At 44.3% G+C, this 19,196-nt stretch overlaps 1 protein-coding gene across 1 annotated transcript in view; it reads right to left on the bottom strand.

The window, feature by feature from the left end:
* Positions 1 to 18,649, bottom strand: part of RNF220 (ring finger protein 220) — a 200,511-nt gene extending 181,862 nt beyond the window's left edge. The window contains exon 1 of the mRNA XM_012722250.1: positions 18,025 to 18,649. Within this exon, the coding sequence (XP_012577704.1) occupies positions 18,025 to 18,649 (625 nt within the window). The remainder of the gene's footprint in view (positions 1 to 18,024) is intronic.
* Between the last annotated feature and the right edge of the window lie 547 nt (positions 18,650 to 19,196).

Raw genomic sequence — 19,196 nt, 5'->3', positions numbered from 1 at the left:
TCATCAGTTGTATCTAGCACTACTTAGGATCCCTCCTCTGAATGTGGGAGCTCAGCCAACTGAGAAGCAGCCCAGAGAGCTCCCTCTATTATATGGGAAGGAAAAACCAAGTCTGTCTTCCTCTGGCAGGGATATAAATTAATTCAGAGGGAAGATTTCTCCTACTTGGTCTTAACCATGTCTTACTATCAGAGACAGAATGACGGGCACAAATCACTTTGAGCCTATGACAGGTCACTGTTCTCTAGACCCTAATCCTGCAAAGAAGGCAGCCACAGTATTCACCGCCTGCCCTGAGAGTGAACATAGTGGGAAGAGACCCCACTAAGGATGGCTAGTGACGCAGTCTTCTGGCCTGTACCTAGTTGGTCAAATTGCCAACTCCCAGGGGAACAAAATCTCATAAAAAGGGCCATGAACAAAGCCAGTTAAAATGGTAATCCACGTACATCTTACATCCCTTCACTTCTGCTCTTTGAGCAACCATTCTCACTCACTTGATGATGGAGATAGTAGCAAGAATTTGACCACCTTTAGGTCTCTATACAGCTCCAGCCTGTACTCTTTTGCATTCATGTAATTGAAATAACTATCAGTTAACTCTGTTATAAACTAACTCAGGAAAGAAGAATAGCTCTGCAAACAAACAAAAAGCCAGATATTTCTCAAAAATTTCTCAGCATTTCTCAGCAACATTTGATTCCACTTGATCATGTGGAAGAAACAGAACTGATTACTAACTAGTCCTAGCATTAGAGGGGTCATTCAATTGTATCAGTTCATCTATACAAGACTCAATCTTTAAATGTTAGGTAGTAGGCCTCCCTATATGTAGTCTTCCAAATTATCTGTTTTAAGTAAACTTTCATTTAGAGTAGTCTTTAGACTTAGAGAAAAATTGAAGAGATATTCCTCATACCCTATTAGCACCTTCTACTAGCGTGGTACATGTTTCATAAACTAATAATCCAATATTAAAACACTGTTAACTACCTAAAGTCCGTATTTTGTAGATTTCCCTAGTTTTTACTTAGTGTCCATGTCTGTTCCAAACTGCCAAATTACCTTTTCAAAATCACAAACAAGAGCTTTCAATATAAAAGTAGTATATGCACAAGTTAACTATTTAAGCACTATTTGTTAACTATTTAAACAGTACAGAGGCACATAAGATAAAAAAGTATTACTTCCACTTTCTATCCTGGTCATGCTCCCCAAAGGAAACTGTTAATAATTTATGTTGCATCCTTGCAGAAGTTTTATATGCATATATAAAGATATGTATATGTATGAGTCCTTTTTTTTTTATACAAAGCAGTCAGTTTCTCTGTACCTTGTTTTACATAACAGCACATATTGTCCTAACTGATTTTAAAGCCACTATATAGTATTTTATTATATAGATGCATCATAGCTTATTTTACCAGTTTCCTATCAGTGCACATTTACGTGGCTTTTGCTTTTTGAAATTACAAAACAATATAATAAGGCATACACCGTTTTATATATTTCACCAAATATATGTAGAATAAATTTCTATAGCTGACTCCCCATGACAGATATTTTCATTTATCTTTTTCATAACTGGATATTGCCAAGTTGCCTCCAAAGAGACTGTACCACTATGCACTCCAGCTACATGTTTGGCTCTGCTTTCTCAGCCCTTCATCAACAATGGTGTATTAATTCTTCATCATTCATTGAAATGCTTCAACTTTTCCAATGTCTTCCCACCTCTATCTTTAAGCTTTCTTTCCTTTCCTTAAGCCTTTTGATCCCTTTTGGGTTTTTTCCTGTCTTCTCGGTGAATATTGTCCCACTACAATTTATACTCATGATTCCCTCCCCTCAATTCTCTGCAACCTCATTTTTCCTGCTTACAAATTTCCCTTGTTATCTCCCTGTAGCTCAACATGATTCAATAAAATGCACACTCTTCCCCTGAGCCCCCAACCTGCTGAAGCAGCTGAACTAAGAAAAAAAAATGTTAATAGAGAAACCTAAAAACTTTTCATCTGGGTCAAAATATGGGAAGGAATAAATTAATCTTGATGTAAATGTTGGAGGTGGGAGGGGGAATAACCAAGAATAACTTTGCATTGTTCTTTTGTTAGAGTTGAATCTGTTATTTTTTAATTCTACATTTCACACCTAGGTTTCCCTCTTTCAAACAACAGTCCATAACTTTTACTCATTACTCCTTTTTTTGTAGCTAGAGTTGGAGTGGAGGCCAAGCTAGAGGTGGAAGGGAAGAAAGCAAAATTCTAAAGTGACTGGTTGAAAAGCAGTAACCAATGGGCAAGCAGGGGGAAGAGGTGAGGCCCAGTGCCAGCTCTTAAGTCCTCTAAGAACAGCTCCTTACTTTACTTCCTCACCATTCCCTCCATTCCTGAGCTCTGGAAACAGAACCACAGGGCAGGAATGGGGTGGAGGGTGGGCACAGAACAAGTGGGAATGACAATAACAACAAACCCCCACTAACACCCTCAACTTATCCAGCAAAGCTCTAACCACCCCACCAAGAATCAGCTTAATAGAATAAACCACTTAGGGCTGAGGCTCAGAAAAAGCCAAAGACCCCACAATCTCCTTGCCTATTAAGCTTCTTAGAAGTTAGAATGCTGCTAAAGAAAGTGATATTGTGGCCAAGCTACTTAGAAAGAACAGAAATGTTAAGTTGGGAAGAAGAAGGCCAATGTGGGTGTTTGTAAGCATCTATCCTTAACGCAAGCGGCGGGACAGGGGGTGGATACCAGAGTGGAAGCAGAAACAGCCAGTTGTGAGAACCGGTGCTCTTCTAAGTCTTCACCTGAGATTGAGATTTTTGTTGAATATCTGCAAGAGGTGAGAATCTTGATAGTAAAAAAGTCTTTTTCCCCCCATGATTATAAAGGTGTAAGTCGCCTTAAGCTTCATGTAAGTAATTAGAAGAGAGGAAAAATAAAGCAAAGTACAACCATTTACTTCTAACTCAAATTTCCCTGATGCTAGGCAGTTTTATCCTGATCCTCTCGCCAGTATAGTTGACAAAAGTAAATGGACCACCGCCTTGCCATCTGAGTGGCTGGCGCAAGGCAGAGAGAACGAACACAACTAACCAAGCTCTTTATCCCATATAAAGTCCTGATGACTTCCTGCCCTTCCCCAGTTAGGAGTCAGGTGCAGCATTCTAGATGTTTCTACCCCCCGCCTTTTAGGATCATTAAGCTGGTGGAAAGAGACTTGGGGGGACACTAGGTGTGTGCTACTAGTCCTTGCTCCAGCTGCTATTTAACTGGAATTAAGAAGATAGGTACTAGCTCCTTCAGATCCTAGGGAATTCTTTTGGGGACAGGAAGCCCTGTCACACACTGCACAAGCCCATAAGGGATGACGGCTTGCTTGCCAGTCATTGACCTTTAGATATAAGAGTAGAGGCCAGGGACATGCCTGGCTCATGAGCCACAAATCTATGCCCAAGTCCTTGTAACAGCTAAATTTGTGGAAGGCTTACTTTGTGCCAGGCACTGCTCTTAGGGCTTTTTTTTTTTTTTTTGCATTTTATATTAACTCATTTCAACCTTGTAAAAAACCCTAGGAGATGGGTTAGACCAGGTTGAGCCCGTCCTGTCTCACAGATAACGCTTCTTGAAAGGCTATGTCTGTCAAAGGCCAAGTATTCAAAGGCAGAGAGCACAAGGTGATAGCAGACGTTGGCCATCTTCCTCTCTCCCAACTTTCCCACCAGCCTCTGACAAATTTAAGTTTTTTTTTTTTATTTTTTTAAGATCAAAAGTAGTAAGTTCTAGGCAATGGGAACAGGTGAATAAGACATACTACCCACTCAAGGAGCTCATAGTGCAGGCAGTGAGAACGGTGTAAGACAGGGTCAAAATATTGCCTCAAAGCAGATTGTTGCCATACTACAAAAGACTCCAAAATTTCTTCAAGTATGGACACAAGCTGACATACTATGTGAAGGGCTGAGAATCGAGTCTGGCACACAGTGAACAATTATTATTTGACTCTTATTACCTTGGGAATCTGATCCAGAGGCTTCCCTCTCTTAGGATTTTCCTTCTTCCCTTTGATTCTGGTGACAGATTGCATGGCTTTGAATCACGCCAATGCAATTTCTTGCTTGTGTGGCAATGGGCACATTGCTTAAACACTGTGCCACAGTTTTCTCATCTGCAAAATGAGTTAGTAACAATATCTATTTCACAGTGATTTTGTGAGGATTAAATATTTACATGTAGAGCACTAGAATAGTGCTTGATGCGATGATAGAAAGTGCTCAAAAGATGTTAGCTACTACTTACTAGAAGCAGGACATTGTTCTGGCCTATGCCCACAGTCACGTCACTTGCCATAAAAAGACTGAATTTAAATGCGTCTGGTATGGTTAGTTTAAGGATAGGAAGTCTCCAGGACTAAATAGGAGGAGAACAGTTCCCCTGGGAAGTTGAAGGAATAACCCTGGAACTTGTTAATTAAGATCTTGTTAATGAATCTGCTTGTTAATGGTCTATTAAATAATCACACAATGAAGTTTACCGCACAAGAAAAACCTTTTTCAAATGCTTGCTCTTTCCATTTCTCCCAGCCCAGCTCTGACTTCTAAAGCACTCATGGAAGAGAAAAGCCCTTCCAATGCCTCCAAATCTGATTTGGCCCTCTTATCCTACTCTCTGGCAGAGAAGGCTATTCTAGAAAAGGTCTCTAGGACAGAAAGTTCTCCTCACCTTGATTTTGCCTCTCATTCCTTAGCCCAGGTGTTATACCTCTGAGCTAAAACATTTCCCTCCACAAAGAAGGAACTGAGTCGCTGGCCCTGGTAACAGAAAACGAAGGTGCTCTGAAATTTGCAAAGAAAGACAGAGGGTCAGTTCCTGTCAGTGGGAATCTGGCAAAATAAAATTTCAGAAAAATTCATGTTCTGTGTAAAAGAAAGTAGCTCACCAACTGACATTCACAAAAAGTCTACAGAACTTTTTAGGTTTGTTCCAAACCACCTAAGAAAGGAAACCACCTAAGAAAGTAAGGCAGCAGCCAGAGTCTGGAAATGCAGCTTCTCTTCCAGCGCCCAACTTCAAGATGAAACAGCAGGTAGGAGGGCTCCCTCTAGGTAGAACACTCAGGTATTTCATAAACTGCTTGAGTTTCCTAAGACATTCTGTTCTTGGATTAAATGTATCTCACAGTGTGTGTGCACTTGTGCTGTCTGTGTGTGTATGTTATTTACATGGTTACCTTTAGCTAACAAAACATGTCTGTCTTATCTCTTCTGACTCCACAGCTCCATAAGGAAGGGCAAGGGATCTTCACCACCTCTTACTGTGAAAATGAGTTGAGGCTCAGAGATACAAAGCAACTTACCCAAAGACACACAGCTATTAAATGACAAGCCAGAGCCTCTTGCTCCATGTCTTGCCCGATCACTAAGTTATTCCCAGCACTGCTACTTCTAGTCACCAGTTCCCACTTGTAATGTGCCAGGAGGTGCCCAGCCCTGTGAGGGATCCTGTGTGGTCCTTCAGACCATGTCCAAGTGGGCAAATCCAGCTGGCAATGTCCAGCAACGATTGAAGAAATGTTGATCCTGGGTTCACTTAGTCTCACAACAAATATTTATTGTGTTAGGTGGCACATGAGGGAAAACACTGGATAGTCATACAAGGAGGCAGATATGAGCCTGTGTGAGAGGGACAATAGGGTAAGCAATTACAGTACAAAGTGATTTTTTTTCTTTAAGGATAAATATGATGGGAAAAGGACACCACCCCCAACTCCATCAGCAAGGTTGATGAGAGCAACCACCAGTGTACAGGCTCCCCAAGCCAGCTAAACCTCAGACCAGGCCCCCTATTCAGGGCTGCTTGAGCCTGATGGCAGCTGTCCACAGAAGGGTTAAAGCTTGAAGCAGAGAGTCAATCTGCAGGTGTTGGTGACTAATTCTGCCACAGAGATTCCTCTAACCCTCCCATCCTGATTTCTTTACAAATGAGCATTTTAGCATAAGTAAGTAAGCGTAAGGACTGGGCAAAAGGAGAGAGAAGACTGGCAAAAAACCCTCTCCAGACCCTTCTGGGCAGTATAACAGCAGTGAGAAGACGAGCTGGCTAGAGCCCAAGGCTCGCTGAAGTGCACACTGGCCTCCCTCACATCTGGCTAAGCACCACAAACCTCTCCGCTGGGCCAAGTCATAATTACCATATTGTACCAAGAAAAGGGTAGTGTGAGTGTATACAGTCAGCGATCAGCAATAAGGAAAGAGAAGGGAAGCAACACAAGGAAGAGCAAAAAATGAAGAGGTAGGAACTAGAGGTAGTTGGACAAGATGGCCCCACCCTCCCAGGAGAGTGAAGAAGGAAGGGTATTGTCAGCAGACCTCAAGTCTTCACTCTTAGCATTCCCAGGCTCCAGGATGGAATTCAGACTCCTCTTGATGGGTATAGTCCTAACTCCCCTTCCTTCAAGGCCAAGGAGACTTTCCTCCTCAGGGATGCTCACCTTAGCTGAGTGATTTCATACACTTTAAGGAATGTAAGAATCACCTGCTTGCCAAATATACAGATTTCCAGGCCACATCTCCTGTGATTCTGATTAGGAGGTCTGGTGTGGGCACTGAGAATCTGCATTAGAAATAACACTCTCTACTCACCCCTCCCTGCCTCCTCCCCCATCACAACCACTTGTGATTAGGAAGCAGGTAGCCCTTAGAGCACATTGTGAGAAATGTGGGGATTACTTCTCCTGAAACCCTAGAGCCCTTATCATCTGATGCTTTATACTACTGTTTCATTTTCATGTATACACTCTAATTACTCACCTTAACCATAAGGCCCTCAAGAGGAGAAAGAATCATCTATTTCTTTGACTCCCCCACCAGCAGCACAGGGCAAGAGCTCTACATACAGGAGCTCAGGAAGTGCTGTGGATGTAGAAAGATGACAGTGATAAGAGACCAAGGGAAGGAAAACCACAACAGGGACAGCAGAGGACGAGGCCCCGGCTGGAAGGAGCTGTTTTTAGTATGCCAGCGTGTGCCAGGCAGGAACAACGGTTTGTTTTGCCTTCTTTTTTTTCTTCAACAGTCTTGGCACTATGCACCTAACCTCCCTCATGAAAATCTGAGCCTGGGCAATGCACCTCCCAAGGGAAACTTTGCCAAGAAATGCCGCCAAGAACCCTGGGTTCATGTAGTTTAGTTTAATGGTCAAGAGGTTACTCTTGGTTCTGAGACCTAACAGTTCTCTGTGCTGGACAAAGTATAGAGCTGAGGAAAAAGATATGGGCCCTTGATCTACCTCACTAAACCTCAGCAGGGTAATGGCTCTTCTTCATTCAACAAACATTTCCTACTCCACACCAGGCATGGCTCTGGTATTCATGGGTTTTAAGATACCATATGTCATCAGAAAGTATTTTATAGTCACTTATCTTTAGAAAGTTACTTTAAAAGCAAGACCCATAGGATACTAGGCCTCAGGCTACATAAGCACCACATGTACATTGTCAAGAATGCCTGGCTGTGGGATGGAGTACTACAGAGATGCCAGGTCAGGTCTTAGACTCTGGAAGACAAAATTTCTATTCTTACTTTATTGTGAGCCATCTTTGGCAGCTCTGGAGTTCTTTCTTCCACTCTCAGAATCTGTAGCTATTCAGAAAAGCAAACCGCCACACTTGGCCCGTTCAAGAAAATAACTCCTCCTTGATTTTTAGACATCAATTTAAAGGTCACTTGCTCCAGAAAATCATCTCTAACTCTTAGACAACATTAGGAGCTCCTGCTTCCATGGTATCTTATTTACTCCCCTGTGATAGCACACTTCACAACATCCTGCAACTGCTTGCTAAACTTTAAGCTCTAGAGGGCAGGGACTATCACCCCTGTCTTGTTCATCATTGTATCCACAGTATCTAGTACATTTGCTTAGAACAATGTAGGTACTCAGTAAATAATAGCTGTATGATTAAATGAATTAACTGAGTGCATATACTCTATCAGATGGAAACTTATCATGCCTCATGCACTCTGGCAGTGATACCAATACACACCTAAGATGAAGCAGCACCATCCCCTCTGTAACTCTACTATTTTATAGAGGCAGAGGTGAGGCTCGCGGGATCATCCCATTACAGATTCCAAGAGATACCTCCCATGATCAAAGGTGGGTAATGCTCCAAAGTCCATGTCATCAAGAGCCTGAGCTTCCCACCAGCCACAAGCTGCAAACCAGTGCTGTCACAGACTTGATAAGATCTCTTACAAATCATTCAACTTCTCATAGACTCAGTTTTTTCATGAAAAGTCTATCAGGCCCTTCAGCAACAAATATTCTCTTTAAATTGTGAAAACATGACAGTGAAAAGCTACCCATACTGTGGGGGGAAGTTGTAAGAAGAGGGCAGCATTTGCAAAGAGGCGTCTCTACAGTGAGAAAAGGGTTAAGCCTACCCGTCTGTCTGGGATCTCTTACCCGTAAATCAGCCTTGACTGCTGCTCAGTCTGAATGAAGCCCCACCAGGTTGGCCTGTCAGGAAGGAAGCCCATGCGTCCAGACTTTTGTTGTTCTAAGGATTTTTTTTTGTAATTTTACTGCTCAGGAAGGAAGCTGAAGCCTAGGCCTTAACTGCAGCCCTGCTGATTACTTACCCCAGCGTGAGCTACTGCTTTTACCTCTCCATCTACCTCTTAGACCCCACTTTTTCCTTTTCTGAATTCCCTCTCAACTATGACTTGGCACTTGGGCCCAAGTCCCAGACTTCCCTCCTTTCTTTAAAACTGAAAATGAATGTTCAGTATTTCCCTTCCTACCTCCCATGTACCTTTGTGTCTGTATGTGGAAAGGATTGGCAATAGAGAAGTGGGTGTTCTATGAACTACAGAGACATTTGCCCCCCAAAAGTGACCTGAACCCCATCTCTTAAATAAAGCCATGAAGTGTACAGTACGGACTGAGGTATCAGACAGTGGCCTTCAATGGTCATTTCTACATACATATGGAAGTAGAAGACTTTTCAAATCTGAGCTACTATATTTTAATAATAGACTCAAATCCAAAGTCCTCAGGCAGAGAACCGGTCTTCCCTACTCCCATCCTCCTCTTCTTTCCCCCACCCCCCACTGATATGCAGAGTCATTCTCTAGTATTCCCAAACCCCATGGGGCTTCTTTCTACAAAGAGAAAAACACTGAGTTTATTTGTGCGCTCTGGGTAATGGACAGCACTCTTTTACTCCTAGGAGAATGCACACAGACACTATGGAAGGGCCCATCCTCTCGAGGCCCAGCCCTCCCCTTCCTCTGCTAATCCCTCCCCAACAGCTCCCCCCCACCCCCAGCTCAGTCCTGCCGCTGTATTTCTCTCCTGACCTACAAGGCCCCTTCAAGCCCCATCCTAAGCCTCCCCCAAGCAGAGACAATCCATCATGCTGTAGGACTGTGACACACACAGATGGGGGAAGGTTCACAGATTTCTCTCATATAGGCAAGAGGGTAAAAGTGCCCATATAACTTAAAAATTTAAGGACATACTAGAAACTCCAGGACTTTGAATTCTAATACTAGTCAAATCCCATTATAGCAAATCTGATTATATATAGCCCAAATCTTATCACACAAAAATTCTAATGGCCCATTTATTTCAAACCATATCTGATAATAAAAATTTCCAGAATAAGAAAATATGGTGAGTTTTGAATTCTCTAACCTGGGCCACTGTCTAGATATCTAACCTTATGAGTCCCTTTTTGACTTGGAGACTCCATTTCTTTAATATTGCCTTGTTTCTAAATAAAACGAAGGGAGAAAGAGGCCAGGGTGACCAGGGCTAATCCTGGTGGATGGATAATAACGAAGGGAGGTGAAGCAGCTGGCTATCACAGAAAAGGGCTCTGGGCTTTTCTCTATCCCTCTTTCATATTGCCATAAGGCATGAGTACGTGAAAGCCTCTGGTCTACACGCTGGTTGCTCATGACCCTGTGTTTAGGCCAGTACTTCTAACAATGAAGATTATACCTCCAGACTGTCCTTGAAACAATAATAGTCATTATGCACTGAACTTCTTATGTGAACAGAATGGTCTAAGCACTATATCTACATTTAATCTCATTCAGTCCTTTACAACATTCTTTTAAAGCTGTATAATTCCCACTTCACAGATGAGCATTCTGAGGCTCAGAGAGGTTAAGTATTTTGCTCAGGGTCACAGAGCAAGTAAGCTAAAGGGTCAGGATTTTACTTCAGAGGCTGAACTCACCACCTTTGATATGAAGCACCTTCAGGTTGAGTCAAGATGAGATGTAAATACAGCATTTATTCCTTTAACACATATTTATTATGCTAGACTACTCTCGGTTGGTGTAAATCAAACCCAAAAAGGCAAGGTCAAGTGAGAGTAACATAGGATTAGCTGGTACCTAAATGGGAATCATGCCTCTGAAAATAAAGCAAAGGTCTCTCCAGGGCTGGCCCTTGCCCCTCCCTACAGTTTTCTGACTGTCTGCAGCTCTAAGATGGATGCAAAGCCGTAAGTCTCCGCCTGCAAATGAATTTCAGTGGGAAAAGACAACCCTGGCCTGGTGAGTCACACTCAGGCTTACTAGGCTTGATTTCTCCTGAGACTGTACCAAGTGGTCCCTTCTACACACGTAGCTCTAGACTTTCCAAAAGCACAGAGCTTGCCGAAAAAATGTACTGGATGAAGCTCCATGTCTCCCCCAAAAACACAACTTTCATTTCCTCTAGGTCATCTTCAGTCAGAACACATTCCAAGGAGAAATTGGCAGTCAAATGTTTGAATTGCTACATGGTTAGATGTGCTCCAAGACCCCCATATCACTTGTCTGTTTTTAGCTTCAACCAGGATCTAAGTAGATAAGAACTTTCCCTCCCTCCTCAAACCCCAACCCCTCAAATATACACAGAAGTAGATTAGTCTTTGTGGACTTCATGACAGAGGGTGTAATTATGTGGGAAGGGCGGGGTGCCAGTCTTCAGTGTATAGAAAGTTGGGAGAGAAAAGCAAATTTTAAATGATTTTTTTAAGTTAAGAAAGTTTTAGTATCTCAAATAATCAACAAAATAAGTCTACATTTGAGAAAAGAAATGTTTTTGTGCTTATCTCTTGAAAAATTCCTACGCCTTTGTCACCATCAAACCTCAAACATGAATAAATTCTTCCTTTCATATATGGCAAACTGATGAATGTATAAAATTAGAGTATAATCACCATAATGAATTTATTCAGTACTCAAGTAATACTGAACACTTCAGTGTTACTGGCACCAATGCAAAAAAAAATTATTTTAAACACTGAAACTAAAATGTGATTAAGATAATAGAAAGGTCCGATCTATTGGGTCACTCTTGAGGGAAATGAATTAGTCCTGTTCACTTAGCATCTACCAGGTTTACTGATTCAGACCGTATCTACAGTCATAGTCCCAGCGCAGGTCCTGAGTCGGTGAAAGTTCTTTTGTAGAAAATTCTCCTCCTTGCCCCAAAGATATTTACTAATTCCATCCTGTAGTACACACTTTCAGGTGCAAAGGATAAATACACATTCTGTTCAACCTCAAATGCCACAATTTAAATGGTATTTTTAAACATTAAGACATTTGAACTGCTATATAGCAATGTTATCCTTTAGGCTGTAAATCATTTCTCTTTGAGAGGCATAAAATAGAACTGGGAAATTCTGTTAAAGTGTTAGAAGAGAATACTCAAAGTCAAAAACTGTTATATCCATGTAGAAATTGTGGGTTTTACAATCATATGTCATCACTACAAATCCCAAATATTTATAAAGAATACCTTCCATTATGTGTTTTGCTATATATTGACCAAATGGATGTGATTAATAAAGGTTAAAAATATTTTTAAAATTATAATAATACAACTCAATTAAATGTATTATTACTCCAAGTCCTGAGTATTTCAAAGAATACACTTCAACAGTGCTACTATTTATTAACCAGAAAGATACATTAAGGAGAGCTAAAACCAAGAAAAACTAATACAAAAATATAATTCTATTTTTCAGCTTCCTCTTCCCTGCCTAATGAGGAAAGGGGTGGGGAGGGAGAGCAACTTTTGTTATTTGGATACAATGTGTGTTTTTTGTTTTCAAACAAAAAAGGACCACCAAATAATCAACCTGGGGTCGCTGACCGGAAGGCAGCCCCGGAAAACTTCCCGTGGGAAGAGTTCCAGAAATCGCCAGGACTTTAACGAGCCCCGCTGTGCTGGCTGCGAGCCTCAGACGGTCAGAGACGACCGCGACTCGCCTCCTCCGAATACCAGCCATCCCGCGGATTCACGAACCTCTGGGCTTGGGAAACATCCCCTGGAATGTTTTACAGATTTGAAAAGCAAGACAGAGAAAATGTTTCTACCCTAACGGGAGTTACCCCAAAGTCCTTGGATTCTGAGCTAAATCTAGTTGCTTGTGTACACACGTCCATCCTCCTTCATCGATGCGTCCTGGCGTACCCCTTCCTCCCTCCTGCTTCCCCCACGTCCGCTCCCCGCACAGTGTTCCCCTAATCTGATCACTTAGCCACAAGTCCACCTGCACCTCCCACCCGTCCCCCATCACTCCTACATCCGTGTGGGCGGGGCCCCCTCCCAAGTCACACCCCCCCGCCCCCATTCCCTCACCCCATCCCCACACTCAGTCTGTCGCTTAGACGGCGTGCAGAAAACTGACCAAGGGCTCTGTTCCGTGCAAAACCCAGGGGCGCAGGACAGGGAAGGCGGGGCGGGGACAGGAACCAGGTCGGCGGGGCCCCGGTTCCAGGCTGCGGATGGCGACGCGGGGCTCGCCCGGCTCTGGGCCCTGGGGCAGCGCCCGGAGTTCTCCCGGAGCCTCCAAGTCCGGCTGAACGACGTCTAGGTCACCAACATTTAGGAAACCACTTGAAAGCCTTGTCAGTGGTGGAGGGCCGGGGGTGGTGGTGGTGTCCTTTTCTAGTGAGCCAGCAGGGCCCACACTGCAGTCCTTCCTCCCCTGCCCCGGCCGTCCTCGCGCCCCCTCCCCCAAACGATCAATTACCAGCCACCCTTCTGCCGGGAGCGGCGAGGGGCTGGCTGGCGGCCGCGAGGAAACGGCAGCCCGGATCACTTCTGCATGACAATTGATGGGAGGGAGGGCTCGAGGCGAGGAGGGAGGACGGCGGTGGTGTCCGTTTTCTCACCATGGTGATTAGGCATTCCGGCCGTGCGAGGAGGCAGCCGCCGACCAGAGCGGCGCGTCGTGGAGCGAGGACAGGGAGAGAGCGAGAGCTAGAGCGGGAGCGAGCCCAGCCGCCCGGCGGGCGGGCGGGCGGGCAGGCGGGCGGCGCGCTGAGTCGAGCCAAGCCAAGCCAGGCCAGATGGCTCTGCAGCCATCAGGGACTGCTCCCGTCCAGCCCGGCCCCACTTTAGCTGTGCAAACATTTCTTTATCCCAACAAGACAATTAAACCCAGCAGCATGAAAAGGAGTCTCTATGACTGTGTTGGGAGTGAACAACCAGAAACAACCTCACACATCACAGGAGTGCTTCCCGGCAGCGCCCAGCGAGGAAGGAGAAATGGGACACCAGGAGAACCCCAGAGCAGCTCAACAACAACAACAGTTTTAGGCAGTCAGTACAGGGGATGCCATCTGAACCACCTCTTCTGGTGATTTGCTGACCCTTTCACAGCCGCCAATGCAGGAGTTGAGCCTGGGGAACTAAGAACTAGCCCCCAAACATAGTCCCAGCAAAAGCAATTCTCTTAATGCCACCCCAGTCCCAGAGCTCTTGGGAGGTGAATTCCCTCTAAGACAACTCCCAAGGTGTAGCCAGCCTTCTCCTTCCGGCCTGTCCTGGGTCTGTGTGGGCTCCTTTGATTCGGTTCTTAGGACCTAGGGTCTTCAGTGACACGCCTTTATAAAGACACATCTCAGAGCACAAAATACCATCTCCTACTCAGGGGTTTGGGGATCTGAGAATGACTTTTCAAATACATCAAAGATGAGAATAAAGTAGAACATCCAGGAACTGCTGTGAGTCAGGCAGTTTCTTGCCCACCTGTGAATCTGCCTGGCCAGAGGGAAGGGGCAAGGAAGGAGGGCCACATGTGTTCAGTGCCAGTACCCAGCCCTGAAGTGAGCCAGAAGGCAGGGCCAGCCATCACTTCACAAGGGCAATTCTGGTCCCTCTCAGCCCTCAGGCGAGCATGCAGACTAGCCAACTCCAATTTGGGCTGACCACTCAGCCTGGCAGATCAGACTGGTGGGCTGGCCAAAGACTGTCACCCAGACAGGAATCTGGGCACAGGGTGGCCTCAAGAGAATACTCAAGGAATGCACATGGTAAGCACCATAGTGTTAAGAGGGTAATAAATGTATAGGTTCTAGCACAAGGCAGCAGACAATACTTATCTTCCCTTTTGTTGTAAAGTTACTTAATGAGGAAATGTTTATTTTAAAAGCCCTGGGAAATACATCTGTAGACACTTCATATGTAAGACACACGTGTATTATTTGTAATTGGTCCATAAATTTTAGCATCATTTCCCTGGACAAGAAGCCTTGGAGACCAGTTCAGGGAATGATAATAAACAGAAGTTACCTCAGCCCCCTTCCTGGGGAATAATGCAGCCTCCATGGAACCGCTTCTCACAAAACTGTTCTCCCCTTTTCCAGGAATTATAAGTCAGTCCTGCAGAATAAAGGCTTCTTTATTCCACAAAACCCAGCACCTACCTCAAGAATCACCTGTGATGCCAGGTAGATAGATGAACAGGCAAGCAAACTGGAATCATCTACTAGGAGAGACAACACTTTACCCAAAAAGCCACATTTCCTTCTACAAAAATACACATTTAATTACACAAGACATTCTGCCTATGGGGACCCAGACTTAAGGAAAGGACATGTGTGCAGTATACCATGTCTGTAAATGCTCTCACATGTGGACATATCTGCATATGGATGCAGTGGGAGCAGGAGGTGGCTATGACAGTAAAAACTGTCAGTGTTTCCATTGTAAAACTGATTTTTTCATTGACCTAAAACTCAGCCATAAAACTTCTACTCTAAGTAAGGGAGGGACACACACACATACCCGGGTACTGACCCTTCTCAGCAGTACCTTAATGCTAAATGTTTATTCTGGAGTTTTACTATTTTATTTAATTGAGACACTTTTTCTGCATTACATAAAAAACATTTTATTGATATGAAGAATCCTGAAATAGGAGATGATCATATCAGAAATTAATTCCAAAATTTAAGAATAAAATCCCAAAAATGTACATGGCTAATTTTGGGAATCTGACCAAAAGGTTCTGTTTTCTGTTTCTTAGGTCTTTTAAACACTTCTATCTTCTCTCTTCTCCCCCCCCCACCCCCCCGCACCCTCCTCACTGCCCCATCTGCCCTTAAAGCTCTCCCTTTGGAAGCAGTCTTGTATCCTGTCACTCGATTATCTAAGAAATATTACTTATTTCAAAACGGTTCTGTAGGGAGGACCTAAAAGGCATCTAGTGGGAATAATCAGGCCTTCTAACGGCCCTTAAATATGTATTTACATAAAACAGACCATAAATATTCCGACACATGTCGGCATATGACAAGAGCCAAGGAAACTGCTGCGGACTTTGTCACAGTGCCTCTTACACCCTCCCCTGCAGAAAAATGGCTCTTTTGCCTTCCAAACTCGAAAGTAAAAGTGCAAGTGTAACCCACACAGTATAGCTTCATGAAGTCTGAACCCTAGCAGAGAAGAGGAAAGAAGGAAAGGCCACAGATGTAGGGTTCTCACAAGGTAACAGTCCTCTCTTCACTCACCACCTTTGTTTCTTGTAAAAGATTAGTCATAAATAGAACTCCCAAAAATCATGTGGTATACAAATATCCTATATACACAGAGACACCTATAGGTTTAATGTTTAAGAGAAAAAAGAAAGCAAAATGCTGTCTAAAGGAAAGATTTTTAAATAATAAAAGGGGAAAGGGCTCCAATTTATATAACACTACAATCTAAAATAAAGAAGTTTCCCCACCCTACTGATCAGAATCTCATTAATTTCAAGGTCAGAATTCCATTTCACTTTGGGAGACAGACTCATTTAATTTTTCTCCACCCAGGCGTATTCCTGTGTGAGGGATCCATCTCCATGGGGGATGGCACCACCACACAATGCAAACCAGGCAAACAGAAGAGTTATGGCTTTGACACTCAGGAGGGAATGGATATCCGCATCTATGAGTTCTCACTTGACTAACAAGCTTCCTCCTGCTTTGGGTGTCTGATACGGGTTTGGGTTAAAAAGACAGAAAAAATGGCGAAAAGCTGGATGTGTTAGAAGAAAGAAATCTTGATTTCCAGGCGTTACTTTGTGGCATATTCATTTTGAGAGGACTGCATTTTCAACTGGTTATTTGGAGGGAAAAATGGGGCAGAATCTGTCACACCCTAGCCCAGAGGTCAGATTACAGCAGGCCTTGATCACTTGCATGGACAAATGAAAATGAGGATAAAATAAAATGGACTGACATGAGGCCAATCCCTGTTCAGCAGTTATATCCAAAAAGCAGCATCATAACATACACATCAGCTGCACAGCAAGGGCAAAGGTGGAAGAGGAGCTAAACCAGAAGTGAGAGAGAGGCAGCACTGGGGCTGTCACACAGCCGCCTTCTCCCTTAAGTGGGGAGGTCTCAGGCTTACCGACGCTGACATAAAAGACACACTTGCAACATATTTCAAAACCAAAGAGCGATGGATTTACAAGGCAGGTTGATTTTATGATGACTTTTATTGAAAAGGTACGCTGGGTTTAGGCAGATGCCTTTTAGCGCAGGAAAGTTAACACAGTGCCTAATTCAAGGAGACAGCCTGAGGAAGCAGTGCCGACAGGGGAGAGAGCTGCAATGTCTCTATTACTCTCCTCGGCGTCATAAAGAGAAGAGAAAAAAATGATATTCGTGTTGGTGATTATAGAGAGGACAGGAGCACAAAAAGTGGAGAAGAGGGGAAAGCAACCCTCAGATGTAGTTTTCTTAAGAAAACAGAATGAAGTAAATCTTAGAACAAAGGATTGGGTGGGAAAACACCCTCAGTTCATAAACTCTCACCAGGCTTGAAGAACACTGCTCTGTCTACACACAGCCAAAAAGCTTCAAAACACAATTAGTTTCCGATTATATGAGAAGAGAAGTTTGCAGGGTTCAGCTCTCCTAGTTTATAAGTTCCAAATAAAGGTTTAGTTCCAACAATTAGTGAGTGTAGCCTACACCCAACATGAGTAAGTGGTTCCATAAACAGAAATTAATAATAGTTGTGAACATCAAATATGGAGCAGTCATACAGGTCAACCGTGTCTAGTCCTAAAAGTGAGCCTCGGGATAAGCGTCCAGCAAACCTGTTAAATCCCAAGAGAAGCTAGCTTTCTAGCCTTGCGATTACAGGAAAACACAGCTGTTTGAAATGCTTTATGGTGATTGACGACACCTTTGTCCTTCTCTGAAAAATAGCCTGATGTGGACAAGGAGGCCTGAGAGTTGTTAAAATAAAATCACGTGGAGTCTGCTTCATGTGATACAATGAAAAAGCTAAAAATAATACCGAGATTAGAGAAACATAAGGAGGATAGCAAAGAGAGGAGGGATGGACGAGTTTCTTCAGGGCCAACTCCCCCTCGCCCCCCACCGCCCACCACCACCAGGAGCCTACACTTTCTAATGAAATGATACTCACTCTAGTGTATCTATGGCACCCCCCTTCACTCCAGAGTCCCCAGAGAATAAGTCAGTCATGCCCTGGAGAGAAAGGTAATGTGAGGCCAGCTTGCCTCTGGCTACCTTCAGAAAAACCTTTCCCATAAGAACTGTGAATGCACACTGACAGGAGACAAGTAAATGTTAGCACTGCACAGCTAGTGAACAGGAAGTAGCTGGTCCTTCCCACCATCAGCAGCATGAGAAACACCACCGACCTGTTGAACACTACTGGAAGGCAGGCCTTACTAGGAGCGAGGGAGGGCAGGCACCCGAGTACTTACATCTGTCATTCCGATCCTCTGGGCTAGATGATGCTTCCCGATCCGAAATGAGACCAGAGACAGCAAAAATCTTCTTCCCAGTGTCGTCAACCTTAAGTGAACCGGGGGAGCTAGATGGCAGCTGTGTCCCAAAGTCATATTCCTTGCCATCTGCATCTGAGAAGCGCAAGTGGGGAGACTCTGTGTCATGGCAGTTCTTAAGTCTCTTGGCTGGCGTGAAGGCTGACTGGTAGCTCTCCCGGTCCTCAGTGGAAGCAAATGGACGGAAAGCCCCCACACCACTATGATTCAGCATACTGATTGGGGTGCAATCTAGATTTGGGGGGGCAAACTGAGGGTGAAGGTGTAGTAAAGAAGGGGGAAATTCACGATTGGCAAAAGTGCCTGGCACACCACCTTGCCGATGGTACATAGAGGCAAAGGTGTAGGAGCCGTTGGTGAATGGAATATGCACGTCCTTGTCTACTGAGACAGGTACACCGAAAGGTCGAGGTTGCTGACAAGGGATGGAAGCATCACGGCTGGCCTCGGCTGTGGACGCCAGGACCATCAGGGCTGGCGATGCCAGTGGATTGGGGAGGTAGGATGAGTTCTCCATCTTGAACGCTGCCCGGTGTAAGTCCATCGGAGTCTCTGTCTATGGCCGGCGTTACACAAGAAACAGTCTCGCCCGGGAGGGAGGCCGAGTGGCACCTTGGATCAGGGCAGGGGATATTACTGGGGAATCATCCCTTTCTAAGACCTGTGGAAACAGCAAGGAGAAAAAAAGAGGGGGGAGGACAGTCAGGGGGGGCAAAAGGGGAAACCCCAAGTGATGGAAACACCATTCTTCTGGCTTACAGATGCTTGGGCAGGAGACACCACAGGCTTTAGGAGCCAGTGGGCAGCAGCATCAGACCGTTTTCATTCAGGAAAATCAATAGACAACTTACTGTGATGTACGCGTAGCTGACTTTGGTCCCTACACGTTCCGGGTGAAATGCGCCTGAGCCCAGCAAAGGAAAAAAAAATCATAAAACCTCCAAATACAATATTCCCTGAGCAAATGAGCTTTAGAAGGCCAACTCACCAGCAGATTAGGTGGGGCCTATATTTTAAAGGGCTTCCTCCTGCATACACCACTCATGGCAGGCCTGATGTTCAGACACCAGGTTCTACCCTTTGACCCTCCC

Source organism: Condylura cristata, unplaced genomic scaffold, assembly GCF_000260355.1.
Source record: "Condylura cristata isolate star-nosed mole 26May11 unplaced genomic scaffold, ConCri1.0 scaffold00008, whole genome shotgun sequence".
NCBI lineage: Eukaryota > Metazoa > Chordata > Mammalia > Eulipotyphla > Talpidae > Condylura > Condylura cristata.
The sequence above is the reverse complement of the archived record's forward strand: the minus strand, read 5'-3'. Positions and strand labels throughout refer to the sequence as shown.